At 33.3% G+C, this 27,491-nt stretch overlaps 3 protein-coding genes across 5 annotated transcripts in view; 2 read left to right on the top strand and 1 right to left on the bottom strand.

Annotated features, from left to right (window-relative positions):
* Positions 1-99: 99 nt before the first annotated feature.
* LOC106668400 (U5 small nuclear ribonucleoprotein 40 kDa protein-like) lies at positions 100-4,084 on the bottom strand. The gene is made up of 7 exons (XM_014397093.1): positions 3,913-4,084; positions 1,970-2,105; positions 1,724-1,897; positions 795-1,003; positions 532-735; positions 307-472; positions 100-241 (listed from the first exon to the last, which is right to left on the bottom strand). The coding sequence occupies exons 1-7, from the start codon at positions 3,979-3,981 to the stop codon at positions 189-191; spliced, it is 1,011 nt and encodes a 336-aa protein (XP_014252579.1). The 5' UTR covers positions 3,982-4,084; the 3' UTR covers positions 100-188.
* Positions 4,085-5,436: 1,352 nt separating this feature from the next.
* Positions 5,437-6,917, top strand: LOC106668402 (protein Asterix). The gene is made up of 4 exons (XM_014397095.2): positions 5,437-5,608; positions 6,420-6,522; positions 6,581-6,678; positions 6,742-6,917. The coding sequence occupies exons 1-4, from the start codon at positions 5,556-5,558 to the stop codon at positions 6,815-6,817; spliced, it is 330 nt and encodes a 109-aa protein (XP_014252581.1). The 5' UTR covers positions 5,437-5,555; the 3' UTR covers positions 6,818-6,917.
* Positions 6,918-14,838: 7,921 nt separating this feature from the next.
* Positions 14,839-27,491, top strand: part of LOC106668479 (RNA-binding protein 24-B-like) — an 85,157-nt gene continuing 72,504 nt past the window's right edge. For all 3 annotated transcript variants that reach the window (XM_014397286.2, XM_014397285.2, XM_014397282.2), the window contains exon 1: positions 14,839-15,118. In XM_014397286.2, the coding sequence (XP_014252772.1) occupies positions 14,876-15,118 (243 nt within the window). In that variant the 5' untranslated portion in view covers positions 14,839-14,875. The remainder of the gene's footprint in view (positions 15,119-27,491) is intronic.

Raw genomic sequence — 27,491 nt, 5'->3', positions numbered from 1 at the left:
CACTAATCAAAAGTTAACCACTATAATGCAATTTTTTAGTTTTTTAAACTTTTTTCGCTTATTTTTAGGTTTTTAGGCTTAATTAATTTTTTTAATAAATATTATTTAGCATAAAAATTATTTATTTATACAAAAAAGACTTTCTTACATTAATCCCTAAAAATCAGGCTATTATAATATTGACTGACTTAATCTTCAAGTTCACCTAAATAAATGGTTTTATCGCTTGATCCTGAGGCAACTAAAACAAAAACAAAAATAATAATAACATTATAAAAAATATAGTTCTACACATTTTCAACGTACTGATCGGCTCATTAGGGTGAAATTGCACATCGTTCACGCTGCCATTATGGCCGGGTAGTTTATATAAAATTCTTCTTGTTGTTGTGTCCCAGACATAGACGAACCTATCTCCCGAACCTGCAGATACTTTTGATCCATCGGGTGACCACGAACACCTCAGAAGATTCTAGAAGAAAATTGATTTCAGGTGAGAACACTAATTTGATATAATTTTACCATACTGACCTTTTCAAAATTATGTTGATGACCGGATAAGATTTTAACACAGCGTTCCGGAGGAGCGTATGGCCGCACATCCCATATCCTGAGTGTATTATCCATTGAATTGGTAAGTAAGTAAGAGCCGTCTGACGAAAGCGCCATTCCGGTTACAGTATCTGTGTGGCCTCTGAGTTTTGTTGCGACTGCATTTGTCCGAAGGTCCCAAATCTAATAATAAAAATGAAATGTTTAATTTGTTTTAAAAGGGAAACTATCGATAATTATACTTTGATCTCATTGTCGATTCCTGACGAAAAAACTTGTTCTGCAGTATCATTAAACGAAACCGTTAATACTTGGTAAGGGTTTACTAAAGAAGTCGCCTTCCCTTTCTTCCTTGGGTCCCAGACTCTCACTGAGCAATCATCGGAACCACTCACTATTAACAATTGGCCTCTGCGGGTTGGCTGACAGGAGTTGACAAAGCCCGAATGACCTATGAAACATTTCAGTTTATAACATATTTTTTTAAACATGCACAAAGAGTAATAGAAATTATGAATGATGGAGTGAGTGTGGAGTTCAATCCTTTTTTTAAAAAGATGGTTCCTACTCACATTAAGTTGTTTCGCAACAATCCAGATTTTGAGCCCTTTAGCTCATCGTCAGGTTGATGGGTTTCTACAAACACATCTCCCCATAGAAACCCATCAACCTGACGATGAGCTAAAGGGCTCGAAATCCGGATTGTTGCGAAACAACTTAATGTGAGTAGGAACCATCTTTAAAAAAAAAAGGATTGATCACAAAGAGTAAAGGCAAAAGGGGGCAAAGACAGAACAGGAAGGGTAGAACCCCTGCTGCAGGCCGATTTTGTCTCTTCGTTGGCTAGCCTCAGTGGTGATAACTCTTTTTTCTTCTTCTTCCAAAAGTTCTCAAAAGAAGAATAAATGCCTTGGATCTTGAAGATTGCTGTTCTGTATCTTTCAGCTGGACATCAATCTTTTTGGATATCCATCACCAGAGTAATTTTGCTACAGCTCTGACTTCTTTTTTAAATATAATTTTTACTGGCAGGATATCTATCTATTTTTATATTTATTTTTACATTCTGAATAAATTTTGTTTCGATGACAATTCCTTCCTGACCTTGCTTCTACCCCTGCATACCGTTACAAGCTCTATTGTATATTCTATTATTGCAGTGTTTTGTTACCTTTTAATTTTTTAATCCTCTGCCCTGAAATGATGTCCCACATTGCGACAGTGTTGTCTGTCGCACATGTGAAAATCGTGTTGCCGTCTGTAGAGAAGCTGATATCCATGATGGCACCCGTATGACCAGAAAGTGTTGATATGTTTTCACACTCACCATAAACGTTCCAAAGGACTGAAATGTAAACATTTGTTCAATACAATTTTTAAATAATTTTTTTTAAAATAGAAAACAACAAATACTCACAAATTTGTCTATCAAAGCCTGTAGAAGCTAAGTACTTTCCTTCGGGGTGGAAAGCTATACCGAAAATGTCTCCTTGTTGGCCCTCAAGGGCCACAATGGGTGCCATTAAATTAGACGTACGCTTAACACCAGGTTGCTGAAACAAGTTTAGTTTGAAATGTAAACCTTGCTACAAATTGGATCTAAGACAATTCAACAATTTCTAGCTTAATATAAATGTGTTATTTTTTATCATTTTATTCTTAATGACACATATACTCAATTAATTATACACAATTTTTTTTAAATGAAAAATTTGTGTCACAGGCAGAATTTAAACCCACGACCCTTGGCTCAATACACTGCTGCTCTAACACTTGAGCTGCTTAGATCACACATGCCACAATTGAGCCGAAGGTCATAGGTTCGAATCCAGCCTGTGATATAAATTTTTCTTTCAAAAAATCCTGTATAATTAATTGAGTATATGTATAATTTCTAGTTTGGTTGACTCCAATCATGTCAGTACATTTAAGCATTCAACATGGTTGATGGGGGCTGCAGTAGCCAAATGTTTCACTCTCAGCTTGTTGAACCTGTAGTCATGGATTTGATTCCCACTGTTGCCCCTGGAATTCTAACAATAAAAAACCATTGTAGTTGGACCTTTTACAAATCAGTCCCTTGATATTCGGTAACATTTTTACCAATCTAGACCAATGAAGCAACCACCAATTTTGATTGTGTTTTTAGTGTCTGTATGCCAAACAACAGCGATTAAGGCAGGACGTTGAACATATCATTTTAGTTCGCTTACAGAGTGAAAGCTAAACAACCATCATAGGTTCACTAAGGCTTCTTTCAGACGAGGCGGTTCGGTTGAATTAACTATGTCGCCTTGTTGACTCTCAACTAGTCGACTGCTTTGTGAAGACTTTTCTTGGCTTGTTTCATAACAGGCAATTTGTGGAAACCCTTCTCAACAGAAGGTCAGTATGATGTTAAAACCTGATGAAGCAGGAACACTTCTTTTGCTTGCTCTTCTGCAAGGAGGAAACCCAGTTAAAGAAAAGTATGGGTTCATCCGTTGTTACAAAACCAGAAAGTGCCACTTCCTTCCAAGCTTCACTTCTTTTTATTTTGTTTCTATACACCTCACACTTCATGGCCATTTGGCAGGACTACAAATTTCTTCAATAAACTGTTTCATGTTGAAACTGGCAATGTCAATGTTTTCTATGTGAACTCAGTTACTCAACTAGGCAACTGGTGTGAAGGACAAATGACAAGTTGTGTGTCATTTGAATTGAGTTAAACAGTGTGGACGAGAACATGAACAGCACTTGTGCCTGCTTGGGCAGATGACTGCACATGAAGGGATTTGGAGAATTCCCATCACTGGATACATACAGTCTACATTCCTTGACACCAGTCCAACTAGTCGAATCAACCACCTATTTCAAAGACGCATAAATCTAAACAATAATAGGGTCCACATGGTCAGGTAGAAGAACTCCACATAATCATAAATCATCTCAAACTAGTACTACATAGCATAAGATTCCATAATAAAACCCAAAATGGTGCGGTGAATGGTCAAGATGAGAGACACACTTTCACCATCTGTACGATCGAATCAATGTACTGAAGACTCAGTTGAAATGAAAATGGGCTAAAGCTTCAATTCATAAAATAATTCTCTTCTAATAGGAGTGATGAACATTATTAAAATGTTAGAAATTGTTAACAACCAATAAGATAAACAATAGGACACAGATATTCATCAACGATGCACTTACATGTTTGTAATCAACCACAAAAACTATACTAACTATGCTTATTATATTGCAATAAAATAATTAATTGTGGCAGCACATAAAACTCAATATATAGAACAAAAGAAAAGTTCTATGTTAAGAACAAATTGTAATATTATAGTTTTTCTATAGTTTAACATTTTTTACCTCTTCGAAAGCTCTTTTTAAGCCCCGATCAGTAGCATAGGCCACAACTTCTGTTCCTTTTCTCTTCATATTTTATTTAAGGGATTAAATATCCAATATAAGTTGAAACAGCGGCTAATTGCTTGTAAGCCGGAAAAGCAACAACAAACAGAACTGAGAACACTAGAGGTTGCAAACCAATAAACAAGATGACGTCTACAACCAATAACATTCCAACTAAAATACAAAAACATAAAATATATGCATTCTATACTTGTCATAATATTTTAATTATTAAATTAGATTTGAAAAACTTTACAATTATTATTAACTATCACAAGATTACTTAATATGATATTAAAATTCCCCAAGTTATTAATTTTCTTTAGAACAATATATGTATGTACATCATTTTAAAAATATAATAGATTTATGATACTACAAATGTAATTGTAAAAGATAATTTGAACTGTTATGACTGTATAAAGAAAGAAGAACAAATAGCATTATCGGTTTTAAAGCTTTGAAATTTTCTTTGTTCTTCCAACCCTATCCTTTCTGCTTTGATAATTTTATGTTAAAATTAAAATAAGTACTCTTAGTGATCTAGAGAATATTGAGATTGTTATTAGATGAACTATTATTATTTGCTATATTTATTTGATACATGTATTTTTAGTAATATTGATTATTTGTTATTAGGTAAATAATATGTATTGTGTGTATTATTAGTAATTTTTTTATTATCTGTAAGTAGATAGAGCTTAGTTAAATTGTCGTTCAACAATATGTTTGGTAGAATCGGGGATGTTGTCCAATGAATGTTTTGATTGTTAATGATTGTTAATGAGTTTAGTTTGTAGGTTTACGTTCTGATTTTGTCTGTGATAATAGTTTGTAATAAGTTCCATTTATTTATTTTTTGAAAACGTACTAAATATAAGAAATGACAAAAAAAGAGTGAAAAATATCTCTACATGTCAACAAGAGACAACAATTTTAAACACTGATAGAGAATCTAGCTCTGAGGAAGGTGAAATAAAGCACCAAAAGTTTGGCATAGTTTCAACACTAGAACATTCTAGATGTAGGATGCCTGATCCTACCAAATATATTGTTGATCACCTTACATCATTAAATTGACATTGTTATGCTGGAAACTAAAGCAATAAGATTCTATTTACCTAAATGTTATGTGGAGATATATGGCACTTAGTCTTACAATTAGTGTTAGTTTTAATCTTTACTCATAATTTTGTTAAATTTGTACCAAATCTTGTACCCACAACCACTATGTGGCAAAAATGCCTAAATACATTAACAATTACTACTATCATAAATGTAAATAAATTAGAAATTATAAATAACTTGGATTTTCAACTGAAATAAATAATTAATAAACTGGATTGATTTTTTATGGATTTATATTTTTATGTATGCAATGTTTTAACGTTGATACTTTGAAGAAGGATTATTAATAGTTATTGTGACGACATCGTGACTTGAAAGTCACTCGTGGTTACTTCATTGGTTTTTCAGTAACCTCCGATTCCAACATTCCAACTGGCTAACCTTAGCGAAGAGTAACACCCAAATATAAAACTTGAATTGAATTTGGTAATTATTAATTTTTGAATTTTCTCCGAGTTCAAAGCGAATTAAAGATGCACGCGTCTAATCACGTAAACGATCCAAAAAGGCCAGAACGAGAACACAGGTAAAATTATGTTTATTTATTTGTCCACAGAGTAATAATTCTGATGTATGTAGAGTTTTACAAATAAATTTTAAAACCAACAGAACATGAGAGTTATTAGAATATTCCAAATTTTCCTATATATATTCTGGAGTGGATGGTATTTGACTATTAATAAATTTAGCAACACTTCCTGAGTAGTAGAAGAAAAATTATCCTCAGCAGACTTAGAATAGGCCATATAATGTTGACCCTCATTCTTAAGGCCAAAAGTCCACATACATAATACTGAGCAAAAAGGCTACTCTATATCTTTGCCTGCATATTACATATTAATATTAGATAATATGTCATTATACAAATTGGAATGTATTTACTAGTGTGAAAGTTGTGACTGATGGATTTATTTCATTAGATTGATTTTTAGAATTAATTTTCTAATTTTTTTTTGTTTTTTATCGATCATTTTGGTCTGTCTATCCTTGTTGGATTGGTATGTCAGTCAAAACTAGTTTTTATAGACAGACCAAAATGATCAATAATGACCAAATTACCAAAATTAATTAGTAAATTGGTGAGTTTATGAGCCCCTTGTTATTAATGATTTTGGGAGAAGAAAGGGTCTTCCAATTCAATTAACTGCTGGTATATATTTACAATAATATAGATTTATTTTGTGAAATTATGTAGTTGAACGATAGACCAGATGAGCAGAATGCGAACTTTCCAAAAATTTATTCTTTTAATGTATATAAAGTTTTGATTTTATATGTATTTACATATAATGTTTGAATAATTTCTTTAATCTTATTTAATGATTTTAATGTTTTAGGTACAAACCTCTAGCTTCGAATAATGCATCTGCTGAGGATCTTACCCCTGATTATATGAATATTCTCGGGATGATTTTTAGTATGTGCGGCCTCATGATGAGGGTAAGAATATCACCTTGATGAATATACATGTACATTTACATATGTTTTTTCCATTTAGCTGAAATGGTGCGCTTGGGTGGCACTCTACTGTTCCTGCATTAGCTTTGCCAATACAAGGGTCAATGATGAAACGAAACAAATAATCAGCAGTTTTATGTAGGGAGTTTTTTTAAAGTCAAAATTAAATTATTTTATTTTGTTTAATTTTTGAAATTTCAGGTTGTCAATATCAGCCGTAGTCATGTCCTACCTTCAAAATCCGCAGCCTATGACTCCACCCTGGGCGCCTTATTAGTTTAAGAAAAGATTATATAAATGTGTTAAATATTTACAAATTGTATATAAATTAATTACAAAGTTAATTATTTAAATCAGAAATGTTGCTCTGTTTGGTTTTTATTAAATTGTTTCCATAAAATATATAAGAAAATAAAAGACTACAATGTGTTCAAATATATTGTTTTGTTTTTAGTGACCTTTATTGGATTTTATATTTTGTTGATAGTGACAGAAGGCGTGGAAATAAAAGTTTGTGTTGCCAATGTCTTAATGCAGCTATCAAGAAATTCTGCCTGAAAAGGAACAAAAATTAAATTGGTGAGACAATATTGCTAATAATTGATAATAGTTCCATTCTCTTTGAGATGTCCTACTTTTACTCATTTAAACTTATTACCTTTAATCTTACAATAAAAAATTTAGAATTAACAAAAATATAGGGGAACATTGTATCTTACTTTCCCTAGGATTTTGCATTGTGAGATTTTTGTGTGTAGTCTGTAGGGTGATAAACCTCTAATTTGTTTATTAATGATCATTTTGATCTGCCTGTCATTGCTGGTTAGGCCTGTCCCAACAATGAAGATGGCCAAATGCCAAAACACACGCCAACCAGACCAAGGCAAAAATGATTGGCAACGATCAAATTGCAGGTTCATCGCCCCACAGACCACATGGACAAATGGTGAAAAGTGGTTGAATGATTTTGAAAATATCAATAATGGGTGCATAGACAATAAACCAATGCTGATCATTTTCATAATTTTCTCATAAAAATATTGTAATATATGATAAATTGTATTATAATATGATCAATGTTTATAACAATAAGCAGTTGCTGAGAACCCTCCACTGGCTAGTGTCCTCTTTGCTCTGGGATCATAACAAGACCGTTTGTTTTTGATTCCTACTTCTCCCAGTGAACTCAAGAGCGATAGGATTCCTTCACGAAGGAAAAAATTAGTGAGAGGGGAGAAAGGGAAAGGGTGTATATATTATATAGAGAGGGATAGCATGAGCAAGAGTGCATGTAAAACTGAAAATAATATGCATAAATGAGGTATTTAGAATGGTAACAAGAGATGGGGGATATATCAATTATGTAAAGGGAAAATAATGATGTTCCAATGATTGAACCTTGAGGAACACCATTGAGCAAAGAACCAGAGGAAGAATTAATTACCAGTAATTATTGACTGAGATCAGGACTTTGAATCTATTGTTAATAATTCACAAGGTTAACAAATATGATCATCTACTTACTAAAACTTATGGTTTCAAACACATTCTACTATTCCAATATAGAGGGAAGGGTGGTGGATCTCGATCCAATTCGGAGTTACTATGTTTAAAACCATAAATTTCGGTATTTTAAGTAGTTATTCATATAGTTGACGATGTGTTTTGGTCTGCGAGCCTGTGAAACTGTGGACCTGTAGAGAGTGGACCTGTTTTTCACTGAAGATGGCTCAATGCTGAAATATTTGAATAACTCAACAACCCACTAAGTGAGCCTGTGCTTGATAAGCATGATTTCATATTTGTAAACATTGTGAATTTATTAATGACATTTCAAAGCCTTGATGAAGGGGGTTGAAAGTCTGATAATGGATCCTTGATTAAAAAAAAAAAAAATTAATAAAAAATAAATGCAAAATTGTCTATAAAGTGAGTTAAGGAAACATAAAAAAAAGAACATTGAAAAAAGAGGAAAGTGGTAATTATTCAATTCCTGAAAAGCAGGATTTTAACATAAATTACATATCATTCAAACCAATACAAAAGACATTATGCCAGCATTCCGAACAACATAAAAGTAATATATCAATTATATTTGGACAATTTTTCATTGCGGATCAGAATATATCTTGTTATTCGTGAAAAAATTTTGCCCATCAGTGGTCTTTCCCGTCATAAAATTTATGTTTGTAGGTAATTGAATGCTCTTTGGTTTTTAGAATATCGAGAAAAATTTGACAACTTGGTAATAAAATACATAGTTGAAGCATAGTTTGTGATTGTAAAGGTGTATAAATATAATCAATTAATGATATAAGGAAAAATATTAAACTGTTTACTTTGTGTATCATTAATTTATAGTTGTTTGACATTAGTTACCATTTTACCTGTTCTGTAATGTGTACGATAATCGCTAGATAGCACATCATAGTTTTTCAAAAGCACCGCTAGAATTCACTCAAACCTCAAACTTGGCGTTTACAACCAAGGCTGAACTAGCGATAATCTACGGACCAGCGATAATGTGTAATGGGTCTTATCTCAACCGTTCGACGAATTGAGCCCAGCCAGCATTAATTTCATAATGTTGACCATAATAGACAAAAAAAAAAAATACTTTCCAATGACAAATGGGATTCATTAACGATCTACACAATGAGTATGGAAAAATGCTTATCGATCATTATAGCTACACCAAAATGCATTTGTTTCGTCAGCGTGTGATATTTTACAAACTGAACTATCACCATACTTTAAAAAAAAAATTATCGAAGGAATTGTTTAAAAATATAAATTTAAACTAAATTTTCAGGTATAACTTATTCTTAATGTGCCAGCAACAATTTTCTTATGATGAACATGTATTTACCGAATCCAAATATTCATTCCTTGTTAACTTAAACCCTTATTTCTCATAACACTAAAAACTACATATAAATAAACCATAAATAAATAAATGAAATAGAAAAAGAATTACTTACAATGACAAATGGTTCATTCATGATCTGTATAATGAGTTTCGAAAAATGATTATTACTCATAATGGCTATACCAAAAGAAAAATATACTCAGACCAAAAAATAGTAAATTTAATAAATTGTAATCTACCACTATATGATTTCAGGTGTTTTGGTGAATTTTCTTTCAACTATTGAGTATAGTAATTAAATATTTTTTTAATCCAAACTCATGAATTTCTGATCTAGTTTAATTTCGTTTACATTAAAATAAGAATGTTGTACTTAATGCAAGGATAAAAATACGTAGATATAATTTGAAATCAACAACAAATCACGAGTGTTCGGTTTTTTGTTTTTGACTGTATATTGGGTTTTGTTAGTCTGTTTGTTATGAATATTCGAATGAACGGACTACAAAAGGGTCCTCGTCATTATTTTTACACGTCCATTGAAAAATAATAAAATAAAAAATTAAAATGTACACAGGGTGTTCGGCTACTCGTGTTACAAACTTGGCCAGTAGATTCTATACTCAAAATGGAACCAATAAGTCCTAATTAACTACGGTCCCAATCTCAACAGTTTCGGAGTTATTCCCTTTTTCTGATTTTTTAAGAAATTTAAGATTTTAAGAAACCTTGGTTCAAATAAACAATGATCACTCCAAAACTAAAAGGTTTTGGACAAATTCGTTGATACCATTGAAAACTACATTAAATTTGCAATAAGATGTGATCATTTCTCGACTTGTAAACCTTCGTGAAATAAGGGTTTTAGTAGCAAGAACTTCGAAAAATAATTTTTTTTTTAAGTTGAAAAACTTACTATGGTGATTTTAAACTACTATTATAGTACTATACTACTACTATTGTGTCTTCAGGTGTCATTTAACCTGTGTCTTAGTGACCTGTTGCTTCATAATTTGTTGAAATCGTGAAAAGCGGTCAAAAATGAGATAGTTTAGAAAAACACTTTTTTCCTTTTTTTGCCGACGTTTCAACCTTTATTCGGGTTGTCTTCAGGGTTTGGGTAAATTACAAAAAAATAAAGGTCGAATCGTCGGCAAAAAAATGAAAAAAGTGTTTTTCTGAACTTCCTCATTTTTGACCGCTTTTCACGATGTCAACAAATTATGAAGCAACAGGTCACTAAGACACACACATTTAAACCTTTATTTTTCGTAACACTGTATGTTAAAATAAAAAAATAAAAAAAATGAAATAGGCACAAACATTTTAGGGAAAAGTTTAGGAACCAAAAGTTCGCTCATAACGGTTATACCAAAGCTTAAATATACTGGGTTTCGTTGATCTGGGATATTTTACAACATTAGCATTTTATTAAATAAAATCTTTTAAAGAAAGAATTATTTAAAAACATAAGTTTTCAGATATAATCAAAAACTAATTTTGTAAACCAAAATTGTTTAAATAATTTATGCTTATATAGACCATTATTTTTCATAACACTAAAAACTAGATTAAAAAAAATATACATATCAAAAACAACTCGTGTTTGTTCTGGACGATCCATAAACTACACAATGAGCTTGGAAAAATGCTTATCGATCATTATCGCTATATCTAAACAAAAATATATTGGATTATTTTTATTTAGAAATCGTGAGATGCGGTCTGGTGTGATGTGTGTTTCAGAAAAACATTTTCTTTATCGTGCCAACGTTTCGATCTTTATTGAGATCATCTTCAGGGCTCAATAAAGATCGAAACGTTGGCACGATAAAGAAAATGTTTTTCTGAAACCCACATCACACCAGACCGCATCTCACGATTTCTAAATAAATATCGATTAACGGTCACTAATCACCACACATATTGGATTTTGTTGGCCAGGGATTACAAAATTATGATTTCATTGCAAAAATTACAAAAAACCAAAAACTACTTTTGTAAACCAATTTAATAATTTGTGCTAATTTAGACCATTATGTTTCTTTACCCTAAAAACTAGATTAAAATAAAATATATAAATAAAAAAAACTCGTGTTTGATATCATCTGGACGATCCATGTTTCTGAACGAACAATGGTCCTCTTACTATTTTTATACGTCCATTAAAAAATTATAATACTGACCAAAAGTACGTTTTGATTCAAAGATTTAATTATTTATTTCCAAAGATAAAAAAAAGTTTTCCGATTACAACGGGATTCATTCAGGAACTGCATAATGAGCTTGGAAAAATGCTTATCGATAATTGTCGCTATACCTAAACGAAAATATATTGGATTTTGTTTGTCAGGGATTATAACATTTCATTAAAAAAATCTTTTTACAAAAGAATTAATTTAAACAAAATAAGCTAAATTTTTTAGTATAACCAAAAACTACTTTTGCAAATTACTATAATACTTTTTCTGTAAATTTATGTCATTATTTTTCATAATACAAATAAGTGTTTATTATGAACTGAATGATGTATGTTTCTGAATGAGTGGAATACACTCTTCCATTTTTTATAAATTATAAAACTGGCAAAAAGTACGTTTTGATTCAAAGATCCTGTAATTGTTTTATTAAACTTTATCCCCCCTCCAACTGAAAATAATATTCATATTCCATTGTCATTTTAAATGAGGTTATCGCAAATCTAGAGTATTATTCAAAATGATTCATTAGGGTAACGACTGAAGTCGTAATACTGACAGTAACGAATAGATAAAGTGAGGAAAATGAATTTTGTTTAAAAAAATTAACTAATAAATTTACGTACTAATTAGTACCGATGAACTGCTTATTCGATACCTAGGATTTACTTGATCCGTTTATTTGTATTTGACGGTCAGAGGTCTGAAAATTTCAAGACTCATCCTGTTGAACTTAAAGCTGCGGTTCTCAATTACTGTTTGCATTCGTTGTACATCGAATTATTCGTAAATGCAGGAATTGATTTTGATTAATTTTTCTTTCATAACGACCAGGATTTCCTGTTGCAAAACAGTTTAAATTGTCGAACTTCTAGAACTGTCAGTTAATACTCAATTATTTCGATATCACAATGGAAGAAATTGTATATCTCACATACTATTTTTAACACCCTTTTTACCTTTTTGTGTATGCTATCGGAAATTTCAAGCTGACTGACACTGGATTACGGAGAACCACTCTGGATCGAGACTGCATTGTCAAATTTGACAGCAGTTTGAACATAATTGATCTCGCCTATTCACAATGTTCGCCGGAGCTTTCATCTTTATTCTGTTTAGGCCCCCATTTAAATAAAACAACAAGCAACATAACTTAATAACTTTTATTTACGCCATTATAATAGCAGATGTAAAGTGAAACGGAATTAAGATTATAGACGGCAAAAATAATTTTAGAGAGAAATTTAAAATTCGGCTCTAAAGTTGTATAAGTATTGTAGTATCAACTGTCAGATTAAACTGATGGTGAGTTTAAAAGTGCCGTTTTTGTTTTTGCGAGTGATAAATTTTGCTCTACTCCGATAAATCTGTCGGTCCGACCAGTTTCGCTGTTTTTATACGCACACCCATGCTTTATAATTTACGTCCAAGTTACGGACGAGGATGTGATTCAATTAAATTAATCACAGAACAAAGATCTAATTAATTTAAATGCGTAATTACTCACGCAAACGCAAGCAACAAAACCTTATCAAAGTAATATGTAATGCATTTATTGCCTATATGATCAGACACAAACACGCAAACACAGACACAAGCATCCGAGCGCGCGTCTCACAAGGCAACATAATATGTCTGAGCTGAGCCAAGTACATACAATAATCTTAAAAAATATTTGACTCTATCTCTTTGAGCACCAGTGAAGACTGGTTAAAAAGAGCAAATCTTTGCATCTTTACGCAAGGTAGGCAGTTCGAACATGAAATGTGATTAATAAATACCAAACAAAATGTTTTTTCTCAAACTTTAACCGTAACTTTGTCATTTTTTGACGAATTTAAAATCCGAGTGCACCATTGTTTTCAGCGCAGCAAATCCTTTAAAATGATGTATCAGGATGTATAGGATCGTATTTGAAATTTTGAAGTTGAACTGGGCCTGAGGTACCCTGTATAATTTTTCTCCAGAAAAGTAAAAAATTGAAATTAGCCTAAACATAATTAAACAAGTATTTTTTTTTTGTTGATAGCTTTATATTGATTTAAGAGAAATTCAGCCGGGCGATCTAAAAATGACACCCTGTATATCTCATTTTCTCGCTTTCTCATGGTCTCCTATTCTTCGTTTCCTATTATTATTAATTAATTACATATACAATAGTATAAAACTTAAACAAATGTAACCTAAGACAATACTTTTGGCTTCACAAAACCGTAAAAACAAGTCCTTTTCTAAACGAATTAAACTTATATCATTTCTAACAGAGATAAAATAAATAAATAGAAAAGGGAACAATAAATTAAATAAATGATAAATGTTTCACTGGAATCGTAAAAACTTAATGTAGTCATTTTGCCAGACAGAAATATACAATTAAAAACTATAAACAATTGTCCATGTAACGTTAAAAATTATTTATGCACCTGTATGTTCAGACAAAATGTGATTGACCACATCTCTCCTTCTCATTCTCTCTCTCTCTCTCTCTCTCTCTCTCTCTCTCTCTCTCTCTCTCTCTCTCCCTCTCTGTTTCTCTTTCTTTCTACCTTCTTCTCCTATATCTCAATCACTCTTCTTCTTTTTCATGCTCTTTTTCTCTTTTATGTATGTTTTCTTTCTTTTTTCTGTTTTCTGTTCAATCTCTCCCAAACATATTCACTTTCTTTCCTTTCCTGGCTTTCTAATCAACCCCTATTTATCATTTCCTCTTATACTTTTCTTTTATACATTCCTTCTCCTTTTCTCTCTCTCTCTCACTCTCTCTCTTTCTATATTTCTCCTCCTTCCTCTCTCGATCACTCTTCTTCTTTCTCATGCTCTTGTTCTCTTTTATATATTTTTTTTCTTTTGATAGTATCATTGGTTCAACTGAAATTCAGCCGGGCCATCTAAGGACACTGTAGAGACAGAAAGAGTGAGTGATAGGTAGGGAGAAACGGAAGAAATGGGTTAGATGTATGGCATAAATAAATGAAATATAATATTGCGCATATAAAAAAAGTATAAAAAAAGGGATGAGTCTTAGAAGGAGGGTAGTATAAACGAAAGGAACGCGATAAAATCCCCGTGACAAGTCTGGTTGTTGTCTAGAAGAGAGGGAAGCCGTCTACAACGGGTGGAAAGGAAAAAAAGGGGTGAAAAACAAGGGGTTGGCAGGGGGAAATTCGACGGTAGGAGACAAGGTTGGCAGGATTGAAGTGGGGGCTCGAGATCCGAGGGCGACCGTTTCAGTTTTAGTTTTGTGCTGGGAAGTGATGCGAGTAGAGCCATGTTGATGCCAAATAGTGTCGCCGACCTCGGCTCGAGTGAAGCCCTCGTGAGCACCCTCGCTGGACTCGGCACTGGACAGTCCGGCCACAAAGACACGACATGGACGAAGCTATTTGTAGGCGGTCTCCCGTATCACACGACAGACAAGTCACTTAGAGAACATTTTTCTGTCTTCGGTGACATCGAAGAAGCCGTCGTCATTACTGATAGGCAAACTGGAAAAAGCCGGGGCTACGGATTCGTAAGTCATGATTTTTGTATTCTTCTTTACACCGCCTACTGTCTTAATACACAGACCCAAAAGTTTTTTTTTCTAATGCTCAATCATTAAAAAAAAAAAAAAAAAAACAGTGGAAAAAGCTTTAAAAAACCCACAACATAAAATAAAAAAAATAAAAAAATAGAAACACTATTATAAACAATTGCGAAATACATAAACTTTTAAGAAGGAAAGTTTTCCGGCGCCATTTTAAAAAGACAGCAAGATACAAAACCCGGTTTTTTCATGGCCAATTTGTTATTTTTCTTATAATATTTTGATCTAAGAACTTTTTTTAACTTAATTTTGCAAATAAATAAAAGCAAGGATGTGAATTTTGGTAAAAAAATATATTCTGTTTCCTCCCCAGGGTCCTTTCAGAAGATAGCCAATGATGCAAGTACCAAGGTTGTTGATTTATCTTTATAATCCGACCTAATCACAAACCGATTGGCAAATTGAAAAAATTGGGGAAAATTATAAATAGATTAGCGACCGTTGTAAAATCGTGGGTTTATTATATTTGTTTTGACGAAAAGTCTTCCGTTATTGGTAAAAATGGTAGTTTGTTTTACCATCTTTTTCTCATTGATCTTGTAGGTTCCTGTTACACTTATCTGGGAAAATACTTTAGTATGCGCATTTAATTAATTATACTTTAAGAAAATTTCATGCTTGATAAAGGCAGCATGAATGATTTTATGACTTTTATTCCCTTTGGTTACTTATGTTGTCCCTTTTTGTTTACTATTGTCAATTTTGTTTTCAGATGTGGCAATTTTTTTTCAATATTTATTTACACGATGTTTGGTGGATAATATATAGTTTTATTTCCTCATTTTTTTACTATTCTTGAAATAAAATCAATTTTATTATTTTATTGCTACGTTTGGCATAATATGCCATCTTCATTGCATTGTGTTTCTGGAATGTTTCAATAAAATAATAAAGTTAATTATTTTACCCGTTTCTTAACAATGGCCTTAAAATCATGGTGAAATAAAACTATCAATAAAGGAAAAAGGACAACAAGAACGAAAAAAACATCTTCAATACACAAATACAAAAAGAACAAAAAATTTGCTGGCCAATACAAGTCCGTATGTCAGTCGATTCAATAGATTTTTACTTATTTATTTATTCTATAAATTTTAAATCAATATCACATTTTTTCTTGAGTATCTGTCCAATGTTTTTGTACTGTACATTAACAAATAAATATAAATTTAAATCTGTAGGGGTTAGGGGTAGTAAAATTGATAGCAAGTAAAGACAGTCTTATAGGAAAGAGGATATAAAGAAAGAGAAAATTGGATGGAGAAACATTTGACAAATTATATTATGTAAAATTATATTTCTAATACATAATTATAGTCAAAGGCAAAAACAACCGGACTCGTATTTTGTTGTTCATTTCAAACTTATGAATATAATAATAAAAATTATTTAATTATGATGGTTTTAATGAAAATTCACCAAAACACCGAAAAATTGTGTAGTGATAGAATAAATTGTCAAATAAATTTTAATAATTTACTAAATGATTTTCCGGTTTGTTGGCGGATTTTCTTTCAAGCCGTTTTAATTAAATATTTTTTCAAAATTAAAATTCATTAATTTTTGATCTCGTTTAATTCGGTTTACATTAAAATAAGTATGTTGTATTAGAATACCGATAAAAATACATACATATAGTTTGAAAACATTTCACTCTCATTCTCTTTCTCTCTGTCTCTTTCCCTTCTCACACTCTTTTCTTTCCTCTCTCTTTCTCTCCTCACACTCTTTTATTCTCTTTCTCTCTCAACTTCTCATTCTTAAGAGTGGTCAAATTCGACCGAATCAATGTGACTATAAATAAAACAATAATCAATCAATCTTTCATACATTTCCTCTCACCCTCTCTTTCTTCTCTCTCTCTCTCTCTCTCTCTCTCTCTGACACACACACGCACGCACGGAGAGAGAGAGAGAGAGAGAGAGAGAGAGAGAGAGAGAGAGAGAGAGAGAGAGAGAGGAAAGAGACACCCTCTTTTTCGTTTTTGTTTTTGGGTGTAAAAAAAATATTACCATTACCAATGTTTTGTTAATATTTTTATGCATAGTTCTGTACATGAAAAATGACCCAGGGAATGTATGTAATGTATACTTTCACGACGAATAAAAGGATAACAATAAAATATTGAAAACTATGGAAGCACAGTTCAACATTGATTTGAATAGCAGCTATTAATGTAGAAAGTAATTTTAAAAATACATAAATTGTGGGATTTATGGGCGTTTTAAAATGATTATAATCTGTAGGCATTTTTCTTTTCAACGGTCGTTTCTCTATTCACACCAGCGCCACGTGCTTGTTGGGCTTTTTCTACTTCTGTTCTATTTTTTCTTTCTGATACGTGATGCTCATAAATAGAAATTCCGTTATATCGACTACGTATTTGTAAATGCCTATTTATTTAGGCTTTACTATAGAATGTATCTTAGAAATGTTTTGTACGTTTAGATTTTTCTTTAACTTTCCTAATTTGTACTATTAGCCTGCGTAATTTAACGGTAAAACGTAAGAAAAAATTTACAGGCGTTATATATTTATGGATTATTTATTGTACAGGTAGTGTGATTAACTGGAGCTGGGAGGCAGATAAAACACTTTTAATATTAGATATGAACGTAAAAGTAAATATAACGATATAAATTTCTACATTAGATATGCCTTGTTTGCTTGGCTTATTACGAATCTTTCTTATGCCCGTTTCAAGAGAAATTGTCATAGAAAAAATTATTTTGTCTAAAATTTTACAAATACTTAATTTATTAGTCGTTTTCAGCTAAGATTTAACAAAATTTGGGATGGTTTAATGTTAAATTACATCACACTGAAAGCTAAACTCAACATATTTAATGCTGTCTGTAGGTCTGTGCTGTTTTATGCATGCCAAGTTTAAGGATATCAATAGTATGACGTAGATGAGAAATTTCTGAATTTTTTTTTATCAAAAAGCTTTTTGGCATTCCCTCTTAAACTCATATATGTTGTATTTAGAGACTGCCACGGACGTATTGATGGTATCTACACTGATGCCTCACTTCAAGTATGTCCTGAAAATTCTTAATCTTTTTAATTCCATCTTCTAAAACTTACTGCCTTTGCGATTATAAAACACAGGACTTTCTGTTTTTCCCACTGGCATACTCTATTTCATAAATATTCCACTTCACACAACTTAAATATTAATAATATCTCCGAATGGAAAGGTACTCTTGATTATCTTTTTGCAATGATCAATGTACGTCATTGGGAGGAGTCTATGAGGCTTGCTAAGACATCAACTCGATTTTGCTTTATAGGGATCATTCAGTTGCCATCTATTGCGTCTGATTCCAATCTTCGTCTGAACTGGGTGATTTGCGGTGTATTTTAAAAATAAGGTGTGAGCTGCTTTGGTTAAATCACACCCCTTGGCTGCCTGTGCTCTTTATGTAACTCTAAGGTCAGAGAGGACATGTTTCATTTCTTAGCAGAATGCAAAATTTTAAAACAGAATCCTATGTAGAAATGAACTAATTACTGGGCTAAATACTGAACCGTCTCCACTTGTAAAATATTACAGACATGCATGGCAATACAGTATAGGGGGCGTCGGTGGCCACAACGGTTTAGGCGGCTTATCACTGTAAGTTAAAGGTCCCAAGTTCGAATCCAGCGGCCCTGCATTCGAGCCCGACATTCTTACAAATGTGCTTTTATTAAAAAACACCGGCACCCCGAGGTGTTTTTGGTTCATATAGCCTCTGCTGTTGCGAACCCTCGTAAAAAAAATAAATAAAAAATACAGGTATATTTGTGTTAAAGAGCTTAATGTTTGTACAATTTGATTATTTTATTTTATTTTTTTTAATTATTATTTATACTATCTATTAGGTTTCGTGGTCCGATTGACCAAATAAATTCTTTTCAATTAATTAATCTTTAATTAAGGTTTTGGTTGAGACAAAAAAGTCAGCTTCACGAGTGGGATTCGAACCCACGACCTTCGGCTAAATACGCCGCTCGTGGACTCGTACTTGAAAATTGGCAAAAAGGAGGGAAATACAAAAGGTGGAGTTGAGATGGGAAGTTGGTGTCCGAGTGGATCGAAGTCACGATGGCTCAAGTGGTAGGAGCAGCGGCGTATTTAGCAGAAGGTCGTGGGTTCGAATCCTGCTCGTGACACTGACTGTTTTATCTCAACCAAAACCTTAATTAAAGATTAATTAATTGAAAGTTATTTACACTATGGATTTACTTTCACGTCCTTTATTTTTTTCCTTCTTTCAATTTTTGTACTGTGGATCTAAATTACTCATCCGTAAACCTAACTCTAAGTAACTTAATATAACACGTCTCTACACTAATCATTATATAAACCTTATTCATCCCTAAATCAAACCCTATGTAGCCTAACCTAACTCATACCTAAACCTTAAACTTAAAATAACCCATCCCTCACACTAACCGAAATCTAACCTAACTTTAACACTGCCCTAACTCATTCCTAAACAAACCCTCTATAACCTAACACATCCCAAACTAACAACAACCATGATCTGAACTAACATAACCTAACCCTCATCCCCATCCTATCCCGAGTCAAAAAAAGGGAGGAAATAATAGGAAATAATATGATTTCATAAAATAGCGTAAAAAAACAAGCTTGTGCTAGTTTCCATTTGGGCAAATGCTAATCTTTTATGGATTCTTGCCTGAAACATGTAGAAGCTAAGTCCTGTATAATTTTATAAACCCACTACAATACCCAATTCTTTTGTTGATTTCTTTATGTTTTCATTCACCTCCGGTAGACAGGGTTTTCTATGCCGTAGTGTGCTTGTCGTGGAGTTTATTTTATATTACTGTATCATAAGAAATAAAATAGTGTTACTATTAATTTATTGCATCGAGGTTTTTTTTATTCTGTGTCAGTTTTAATTCGCCCCCCTGCCGCATGTTCGGCCGGCACACGAATTAACGTACATATGCATACACCATGAACCTTTGTGTCCAGAAACCGTGTCAAACCAAACACGTGTTCGCCGACAGCTGCCTCCGTTTCTTCTTGCCGGACCTTTTGTTAATCCACGCTCGGCATAAATCACACGAAAAGTAACTGTTAACGTTGTATCTCGAGATATTCTCCCCATCGGTTCTGAGCAGTGAAGGTAAACGGGCGTTGGTGTCCAGCATCTCGATAACATGTAAAAATCAAAATGAATTTTATCCCTCTCAGAGAGAAATTATTAAATTGAATCGGACACAATTTAATTCCAAGTTCTTCGAATTCCATGCTGGACTATGAAAGCATATTTCAAGATTGAATTTCCAGGGATAAAATTAAGATGAGGGTTGTCGGATCAAAATGATATTCAGCAATAAGCCATAATAAACTGGTGTTTGTATTGGTTTGTATTATTATTAACACCAGGTAGTTTTTCTCTCAACCCGTTATCATCTTAAGTGTCTGGAATATACAGAGTATTTGGAGCCCGGTGAATATTATGTAATTCCGAAGCCGTAGCACTACATATTATGGGCAATAATTCGTTCGTTTTTAACACCTCCAAACCCACAGAATTGGACTAAAAATCCCTTCAAACAATTAAAAAACATATTAATTCAGGTTTATCCAAGGTGCTGTTTGTATTCTTTCATTTATTTTTTAAATAAACAAAAATATAAATGGTTTTAGTAGAAAAGGGGAACGAGAAAAGGGACAAAGGATGGAATAAAAGAGCGTGAATATTGAAAAAAGTTACAGGCCTAGTTGTAGCGATGGGAAAAAAGCTTCCACACGGCATGACGAGTGTACTATTGTAGTCAAATCAACAATTCCATTAATACGACAGTTTCCTCGGAAGGCGACATAGTGGTTTCTGTTTTCAAATCCCCACCCCGTTCAATATTCAATTACAAACGAAATTAATAATCAGCAGAAAAAGGAGTAGCTTTGTTATACAAAGCGGTATCGGGCTAGAAATCGTCCAACGATAAAGCGGTGTTGAAAAAGAAAGAAAAGTGTCTATGTGCAAGTTCGCGTATGTCAGCTAAGGGTAGAGAGAAAATGGGACGAACGTATATGAAAATTTAACAACCTTTTCGTTTATTCACTACTAACATGTTTTTAAAAAATTTAACGACCTTGACTCAGAAAACGGAGCCTGTAAATAAAAAGTGCAAACTGACCGACTTGTGGTTCTAATTGTCCGACCGGTTGAACTGTTTGAACCAAGATAACCTTATTATTCTAGTATTGTATGTTATTACAGTTACAAATTGGGCTGTGCATTATCGATCTTGTTATTTCATTATTTATAAAATAATTTCTAGAATTTTTTACAAAAAAAAAACAGATTAGGTGTGATATGGGTACTGTTCAGGCGATTTTGTCCTTTTACGATCTGAAAAATTACATTTACCCTAATTTTTATCAATATTTAGTGATTCCACTTGGTCGATTCTTCGAGAAGTAATACTGCTTTACTTGGAAAAACGTTGAATTTTTCGTAATCATATTAATTAAGTATCGACCAATTGAAACTTTTCGACATGCAACATCAAGCACAGAAGTTTTTAAAAAATATTAAAACTCATTGTACAGTTTAGAGGGGATTATTCCTAATACATTTTTTGTTTAAAGATTGCATTTCGAAAAGAAATTCTTATAGGGATGATGAATTTATTTATTGATGAATTTTAAGATTTCGCCAACTTTTATTTTTAGTTTTAGGGCCGGCAAACTACGTTGGTCATCGCCAGCCCTTTCTTTCTTTGCTTTTCTTTTCTTATTCCCGTTTATCTACTAATTTATTTCACTGTTTCTCCAGCCAAGATATGATATAACGGTAAGCAACTCTCTTTTCTTTATCCTATTCTACAGCTTTCTCTGTACCTCAGGACGTCGTTAATTGTGGATAAAATACCACAAATAACTAACATAAATACACAGGAACAAGATAAAAATATAATAGTCTGGTTATCATTCACACTACCCAAGAGTACTGATTATACCTCGAGGTAATTGGGTTTTTGCCCTTCTATTCACGCTAATAAATTAAAATCACATTCATTCCCACTACCCCAGAGTCTCGAGGTTCCTCGGGGTAAATGGGAATACGCCCCTCCATTCACACTAATAAAATATATTCACACATTCATTCTCACTACTCCAGAGTACTCGATATTATACCTCGGGGTAATTGGGGATAAATCTTGCCATTTACGCTAATAAATTACATGTACACACCTCACATCATTCACACCACCCCAGAGTACTTGATATTTCTCGAGGTAATTGGGGATAAACCTTGCCATTCACGCTAATAAATTAAAATCACACATTCATTCCCACTACTCCAGTCTCGAGGTCCCTCGGGGTAAATGGGAATACGCTCCTCCATTCACACTAATAAAATACATTCACACATTCATTCTCACTACTCCAGAGTACTCGATATTATTCCTCGAGGTAATTGGGGATAAACCTTGCCATTCACGCTAATAAATTACATGTACACACCACAAATCATTCATACTGCCACAGAATAATCGATATTTGTCGGGGTAATTGGCTGATAAGCCCCTCCATTCACTCAAATGAATACATTCGTTCCAATAAATAGCACATATCACTTACATGAAGGTACAAAGATCTATATATAATTAAATACGTTTATAGTGCCTCAAGGCAGCATAGGTCATTCTGGATGTCTGTATGTATTTCTTTCTTTGGAATCTGTTATTCCTGCTTTTCAACGGGCACGTACGTGGTCTCTTCCCCGTTAGAAGGTGGCCGTGTGCGATCTTGGTATGACATATGCGCAGCTGTTAAATATGACCTTTTTCCTTCTCGACCCAGGCTCCGCTGGCGAGGGACCGATGTCTTTTTTTTACATTTTGTATGATTTCGACGTGTTTCTTTCGTTCCAGTGGATTTTCCATTCGTTTTTATAGCATTAGCTACCGTTCTTTGTAAATCCAATGGACGAACAGAGTTGGTGGGGTCGAGTGGTCCCCAAATATTGAAATTTATTTATTTATTTCTCTTCTCCTTTATTTATTTCTGTTGTTAAGTCTTTTCTTTTCCGGTCCTGTGCCACTCTTAAATTATGCATTTTATTTCTTAACTGGAATTTTGCTGAAATTACAAAAAATGCTTCTGCAATGTTAGAAATAAATATACCATGAAAATGGCATAGAATCACATAACATGGCAAAATTTTTATTTTTATTTTTAAAAAATTTTCAAATAATTTTTGAATTTATTTATTACTAAATTAAATGATTATAGACTTACTTAGTTATAATTATTTGCTGCTTTATGCCACTATTGTTTTATTGATCTATATATCTATTATGTTGATATAACCAATCTATTTTTGAACCTTTTTTTCACTACAAAATTTAAAAAAACGTCTGCCAAGTGGTGGCAGCTCCTCACATTTTGTGCATGGTCATTTGATGCTGATCCGATTTGGATGAAATTCATAGACCATCATAGAAATCAACCCAGACAATCTCCTGAAAATTTTATAATAATTGTTCTTATGATTTCGGCGTTTTGACTGTTACGAGGAATTGACTAAAGAAAGACCGACAGAAAAACAAACGGACTCGGAACCAAATTTGTTCAGCAAGAGCTGGAACGTGAAATGCGAGTGGAAATTTTGATTTTGGAGGTCAAAAAATTAAAGTTAAACGCCCTCATAATTTAGGAAATTGTAAATAATCAATCTAGTTGTAAAATTCTCAATATATTAACAAAAAGGGATCATGTACAGCAGTAAAAGGGAGACAAACGTTATACTATATTCAATGTTGACTATAGACATACATATTCACATATGTATATACATATGATAGATATTTAAACGTATTAAGTCACAAAAATAAATAATAAGCAACCTAGAGTGACCCCAATACTGAATATGGCCAAAAACTAATCGTACCAAGCCAGCGAGAAATTGCAATAACTCATAATTAATTATTTGGTAACTACCAAATTACAATAATATAACATGTAAAACTGTACAGTACACACACAACAGTACACTAGAACCTCAATATTTTTTCCATTTTTATGTACTTACACCTGCGTTAATGCTGCGCATTGAATAAATTTAATAAAATCTTAAGAACATAACAAAACGAGCACAAAAATATATAGAAATAACAAATAAAAAGTAATTGCTCAGTTGGTAGCAATAGTCACTCTTATGTATAAGCGTGAACCCTGTCAATGTTATTGAGGAGGCCGCGAGGCCAGCGACGCTTCAGCTGTCGGGAAGGATTATCCGGAACGGTGTGTGATATGATGAAAGATTTCAATGACAGGACAATTGTTTGTGAAACATGTAGCTGTTTTTGGGTACTTCAGTGACATATTGGATATTAAGGTCATTGGGAATGGTAAGGTTGGATAAATAGAAAGGTCGATGGTTCAAAAGATTTTGGATTGTAGGGAATGGATAAGAGGTTGGAACGTTTTGTTGAACCCCAAAGTTCGATGCTGAATGTCCAAATGGGTCTCTAATGGTAATATAAATGAGTCGTTTGTTTTGTGGAGTCAAATTGGATCGTTTGTCCATCGGTCTTTTAAGAAGTTTGAAGCGCTTTTTAATTTTTGTCTTTTGTGCTTGTGTGGTGAGTTCCAAGTAACCATTTGTCAATCTACAGCCCAATGTAGTGAATGGCCAGCGAGGCCCAATGTAGCTGGTGAGAGAGGGATGTAGATGTATTAATCGGGGTGTGTAATATACTGCGCCCTTAAATAGCTATTGTATACAATTGGGCATACAATTTTGTATCAATCAGCTTATAGCACACGGTGATTCTAGTTCATCAATGAACTTGATTAGTAGGTCCGTCTCATTGGGTGAATTTCTTCTACGGTCATACTGTACATCCCAAAACACTTCCTCCGGTGAGTGAATGTGGCACCACTGTTTGTTAGTAGGTGTTGGTGTTTGATCTGCATTTCCAGTATCTGCATGTGGCGTGTTGGATTAAGCCAATCTTCTTTCGGATGCCCGTTCTGCAGTGTTAGATTTCACAGTTTTTCCTTCTTCCTTTGATGCATTCTATTATTTCTTTCTTCTTTAAAAGGGATACTATCGTACCAGTGGCATGAAGGGTGAAAGTGTCATGTTCACATTTCTGCGCTCAAAGGATGAGACATGTCTGCAGCTTTCTGATAGAGGTAACAGTACCTCTATGAGAGCAAATGTTGGCGGTATCTTCCTCATTGCCAAGGATAGTTTCAGAAAAGATAGGAATGTGTGCGGTATGTACTGTGTAAACGATGGGATCTAAGATGCTTCCTTGTGGTACCCTGATCTCTGATAGCTGGCTGAAAGAGAGGGGCCACTGATGACTTAAAAGTACCGGCCGATTAAGCAGGACGTTAGGTACAGGCAGTATGTGAAATGGAGGACGCTTTTAAGCTTTCAGAACAGCTCTGAATAACATACCCCATCGAAGGTTTGCTTGATATCTAGCTCCTTTCGTTCCTAACAGCTCCTTTCGTTCAAGTACGGTAACGATGATGTCTCAATGTCTCAACCCTTAATGTTTTGCTGTCAAAAGCGTATAGCTTTAATTAACGTGCATTAGCATTCAACTTCAGTTAATCAATTAATTATTTTACATATTACTTCACATTGGGCAATATTTTTTCACGTAGCGATACTTTCAAAGATCTATTAGAAGTTCAATTTCATAATGGAAGGGTCATAAAAGTAATATATTTTATTGAAAATTCTAACAATTTGAACATAACAGGGGTTTGCTTATCTATCTTTTTTTTAATCAATCAAAAAAAACAAAAAAAAACGAAAAAGTAAAATGATGTTTGTAGTGCTTGCATCTTAAAGTTATCCTCCCAAGAGGAGATAACTGGCTGATTAACAAAATTATTATTTCTATAACTGGAAGAACCGATCAGATAACGTTTCAGAGGCCAAGGGATTCTCGTTACGATAGGAGTTTAAGGGTCTGCCCTTTCACCAAGGACGAGATAATGAGTTTTTCTCCCCTTTTCGCTTTTTCACAGGACTTGTTTATAATTAGAAAGTGGCATTATAAAACGGCTCTTGAATGTATTTATTACGTTGATCCCAAAGCGTTCTTGTTTGTGTATTTCTTAATAACTCAACTTTTCGCCCTTTTGAAACCGAAGTGTTTCATCTTGAGAAATGTCCTCTGAGAGACAGAGTTTTAGTAATGTCAGTACATTCTTCTCTCTTTAAATACAACTCAAGCAAATATAAATCCTTGTAACGCCTACCAGTCCGTTCTAGAGGACGAGCTTTTGTCAGCATTTTGATCATAAATGATGCACTCTTGTCCGCCCGTTGTTGTCGTTATCATTCAGCCAAACAGCCCATCTAACTTTAAGTGTCATTTTGGATTAACATACATTTACGTAATATTCACAGACTTCGGGTCAAAAAAATTAATGCTGTTTTCAACACGCTCGACGTAAATAAATAAAGCCGGTCTTCAAATACGAAGTTTTGAAAGAAACTTTAATAGCAAATTGAAATAAAACATTTAACAGATTAGATATGCCATTCCGTCCTCTAGTTTGTAATATACTTTTGCCGGGATCATTGTTTAACGAATGTTGAACTGTAGAATGAGTCTATTAGGCCGTGACCGCGGACATCCGCTTTCTTGTTTCCCCCTTTTTTTCCAAATCGCATCCGATAACATGAAATTCTTCCCTGTTCATTTTTGACAAGTTTGGTCGAAAAGAATAGTGTGTAAATCCACAGGCCTGGTGATCAAAATACAACGCTTCGCGCCAGTGTTGAAGATAAGAGCTTTTTGTCTTCGGTCTATAGTTCTAAGTTTGATAAGCAAAAACTTAAGAGAGTCGTAGTAAGTATCAAACATCGCAATAAAGAAATGTAACTTTTTTTATACAGTACTAAAAACGCTTCTCTATACATAAACAGAGTAGAAATAGTCAGTGCCTTTCTTCTCCCTGCTTATATCCCTGACCAACCACTACAACTGGCCAAATGCCAAAATTATCGGAAACGACCACATTTAAATAATTATTGGGGTTTGATCGACTCTACTCATTGGAATATAATTATGTAAATTGTTCGCATTTCACACAAGTAAAATTAACAAAAATGGAACGAGAAAATGCCTTGCCTCTCCCTGCTTATAACCTTAACCGTCCGAAACTAGCCAATTATCTGAATTTAAATAATTCTCGTGGCTTGATCATCTACAATCATGACAAGATTCTTCTGTTTATCTTGTGCATTTGGTACAGGCAGAATTCTCAAAACTGGAACGAGTCAATGCC

The sequence above is a fragment of the Cimex lectularius genome, unplaced genomic scaffold (assembly GCF_000648675.2).
Source record: "Cimex lectularius strain Harlan isolate CLEC.00 unplaced genomic scaffold, Clec_2.1 scaffold36, whole genome shotgun sequence".
Taxonomy (NCBI): Eukaryota; Metazoa; Arthropoda; class Insecta; order Hemiptera; family Cimicidae; genus Cimex; species Cimex lectularius.
The sequence above is the reverse complement of the archived record's forward strand: the minus strand, read 5'-3'. Positions and strand labels throughout refer to the sequence as shown.

What these genes read in the sequence shown, in the direction of transcription:
- LOC106668400 (XM_014397093.1), bottom strand. Translation starts at nt 3,981, where the DNA reads ATGAAGAGAAAAGGAACAGAAGTTGTGGCCTATGCTACTGATCGGGGC. An exon ending in GAGGATTAAAAAATTAAAAG is followed by an intron (nt 1,004 to 1,723) that starts GTAACAAAACAC and finishes AATGTTTCATAG; the next exon opens with GTCATTCGGGCTTTGTCAAC. An exon ending in GAATCGACAATGAGATCAAA is followed by an intron (nt 736 to 794) that starts GTATAATTATCG and finishes TTTTATTATTAG; the next exon opens with ATTTGGGACCTTCGGACAAA.
- LOC106668402 (XM_014397095.2), top strand. Translation starts at nt 5,556, where the DNA reads ATGCACGCGTCTAATCACGTAAACGATCCAAAAAGGCCAGAACGAGAA. An exon ending in AGGCCAGAACGAGAACACAG is followed by an intron (nt 5,609 to 6,419) that starts GTAAAATTATGT and finishes TTAATGTTTTAG; the next exon opens with GTACAAACCTCTAGCTTCGA. An exon ending in TGTGCGGCCTCATGATGAGG is followed by an intron (nt 6,523 to 6,580) that starts GTAAGAATATCA and finishes TTTTCCATTTAG; the next exon opens with CTGAAATGGTGCGCTTGGGT.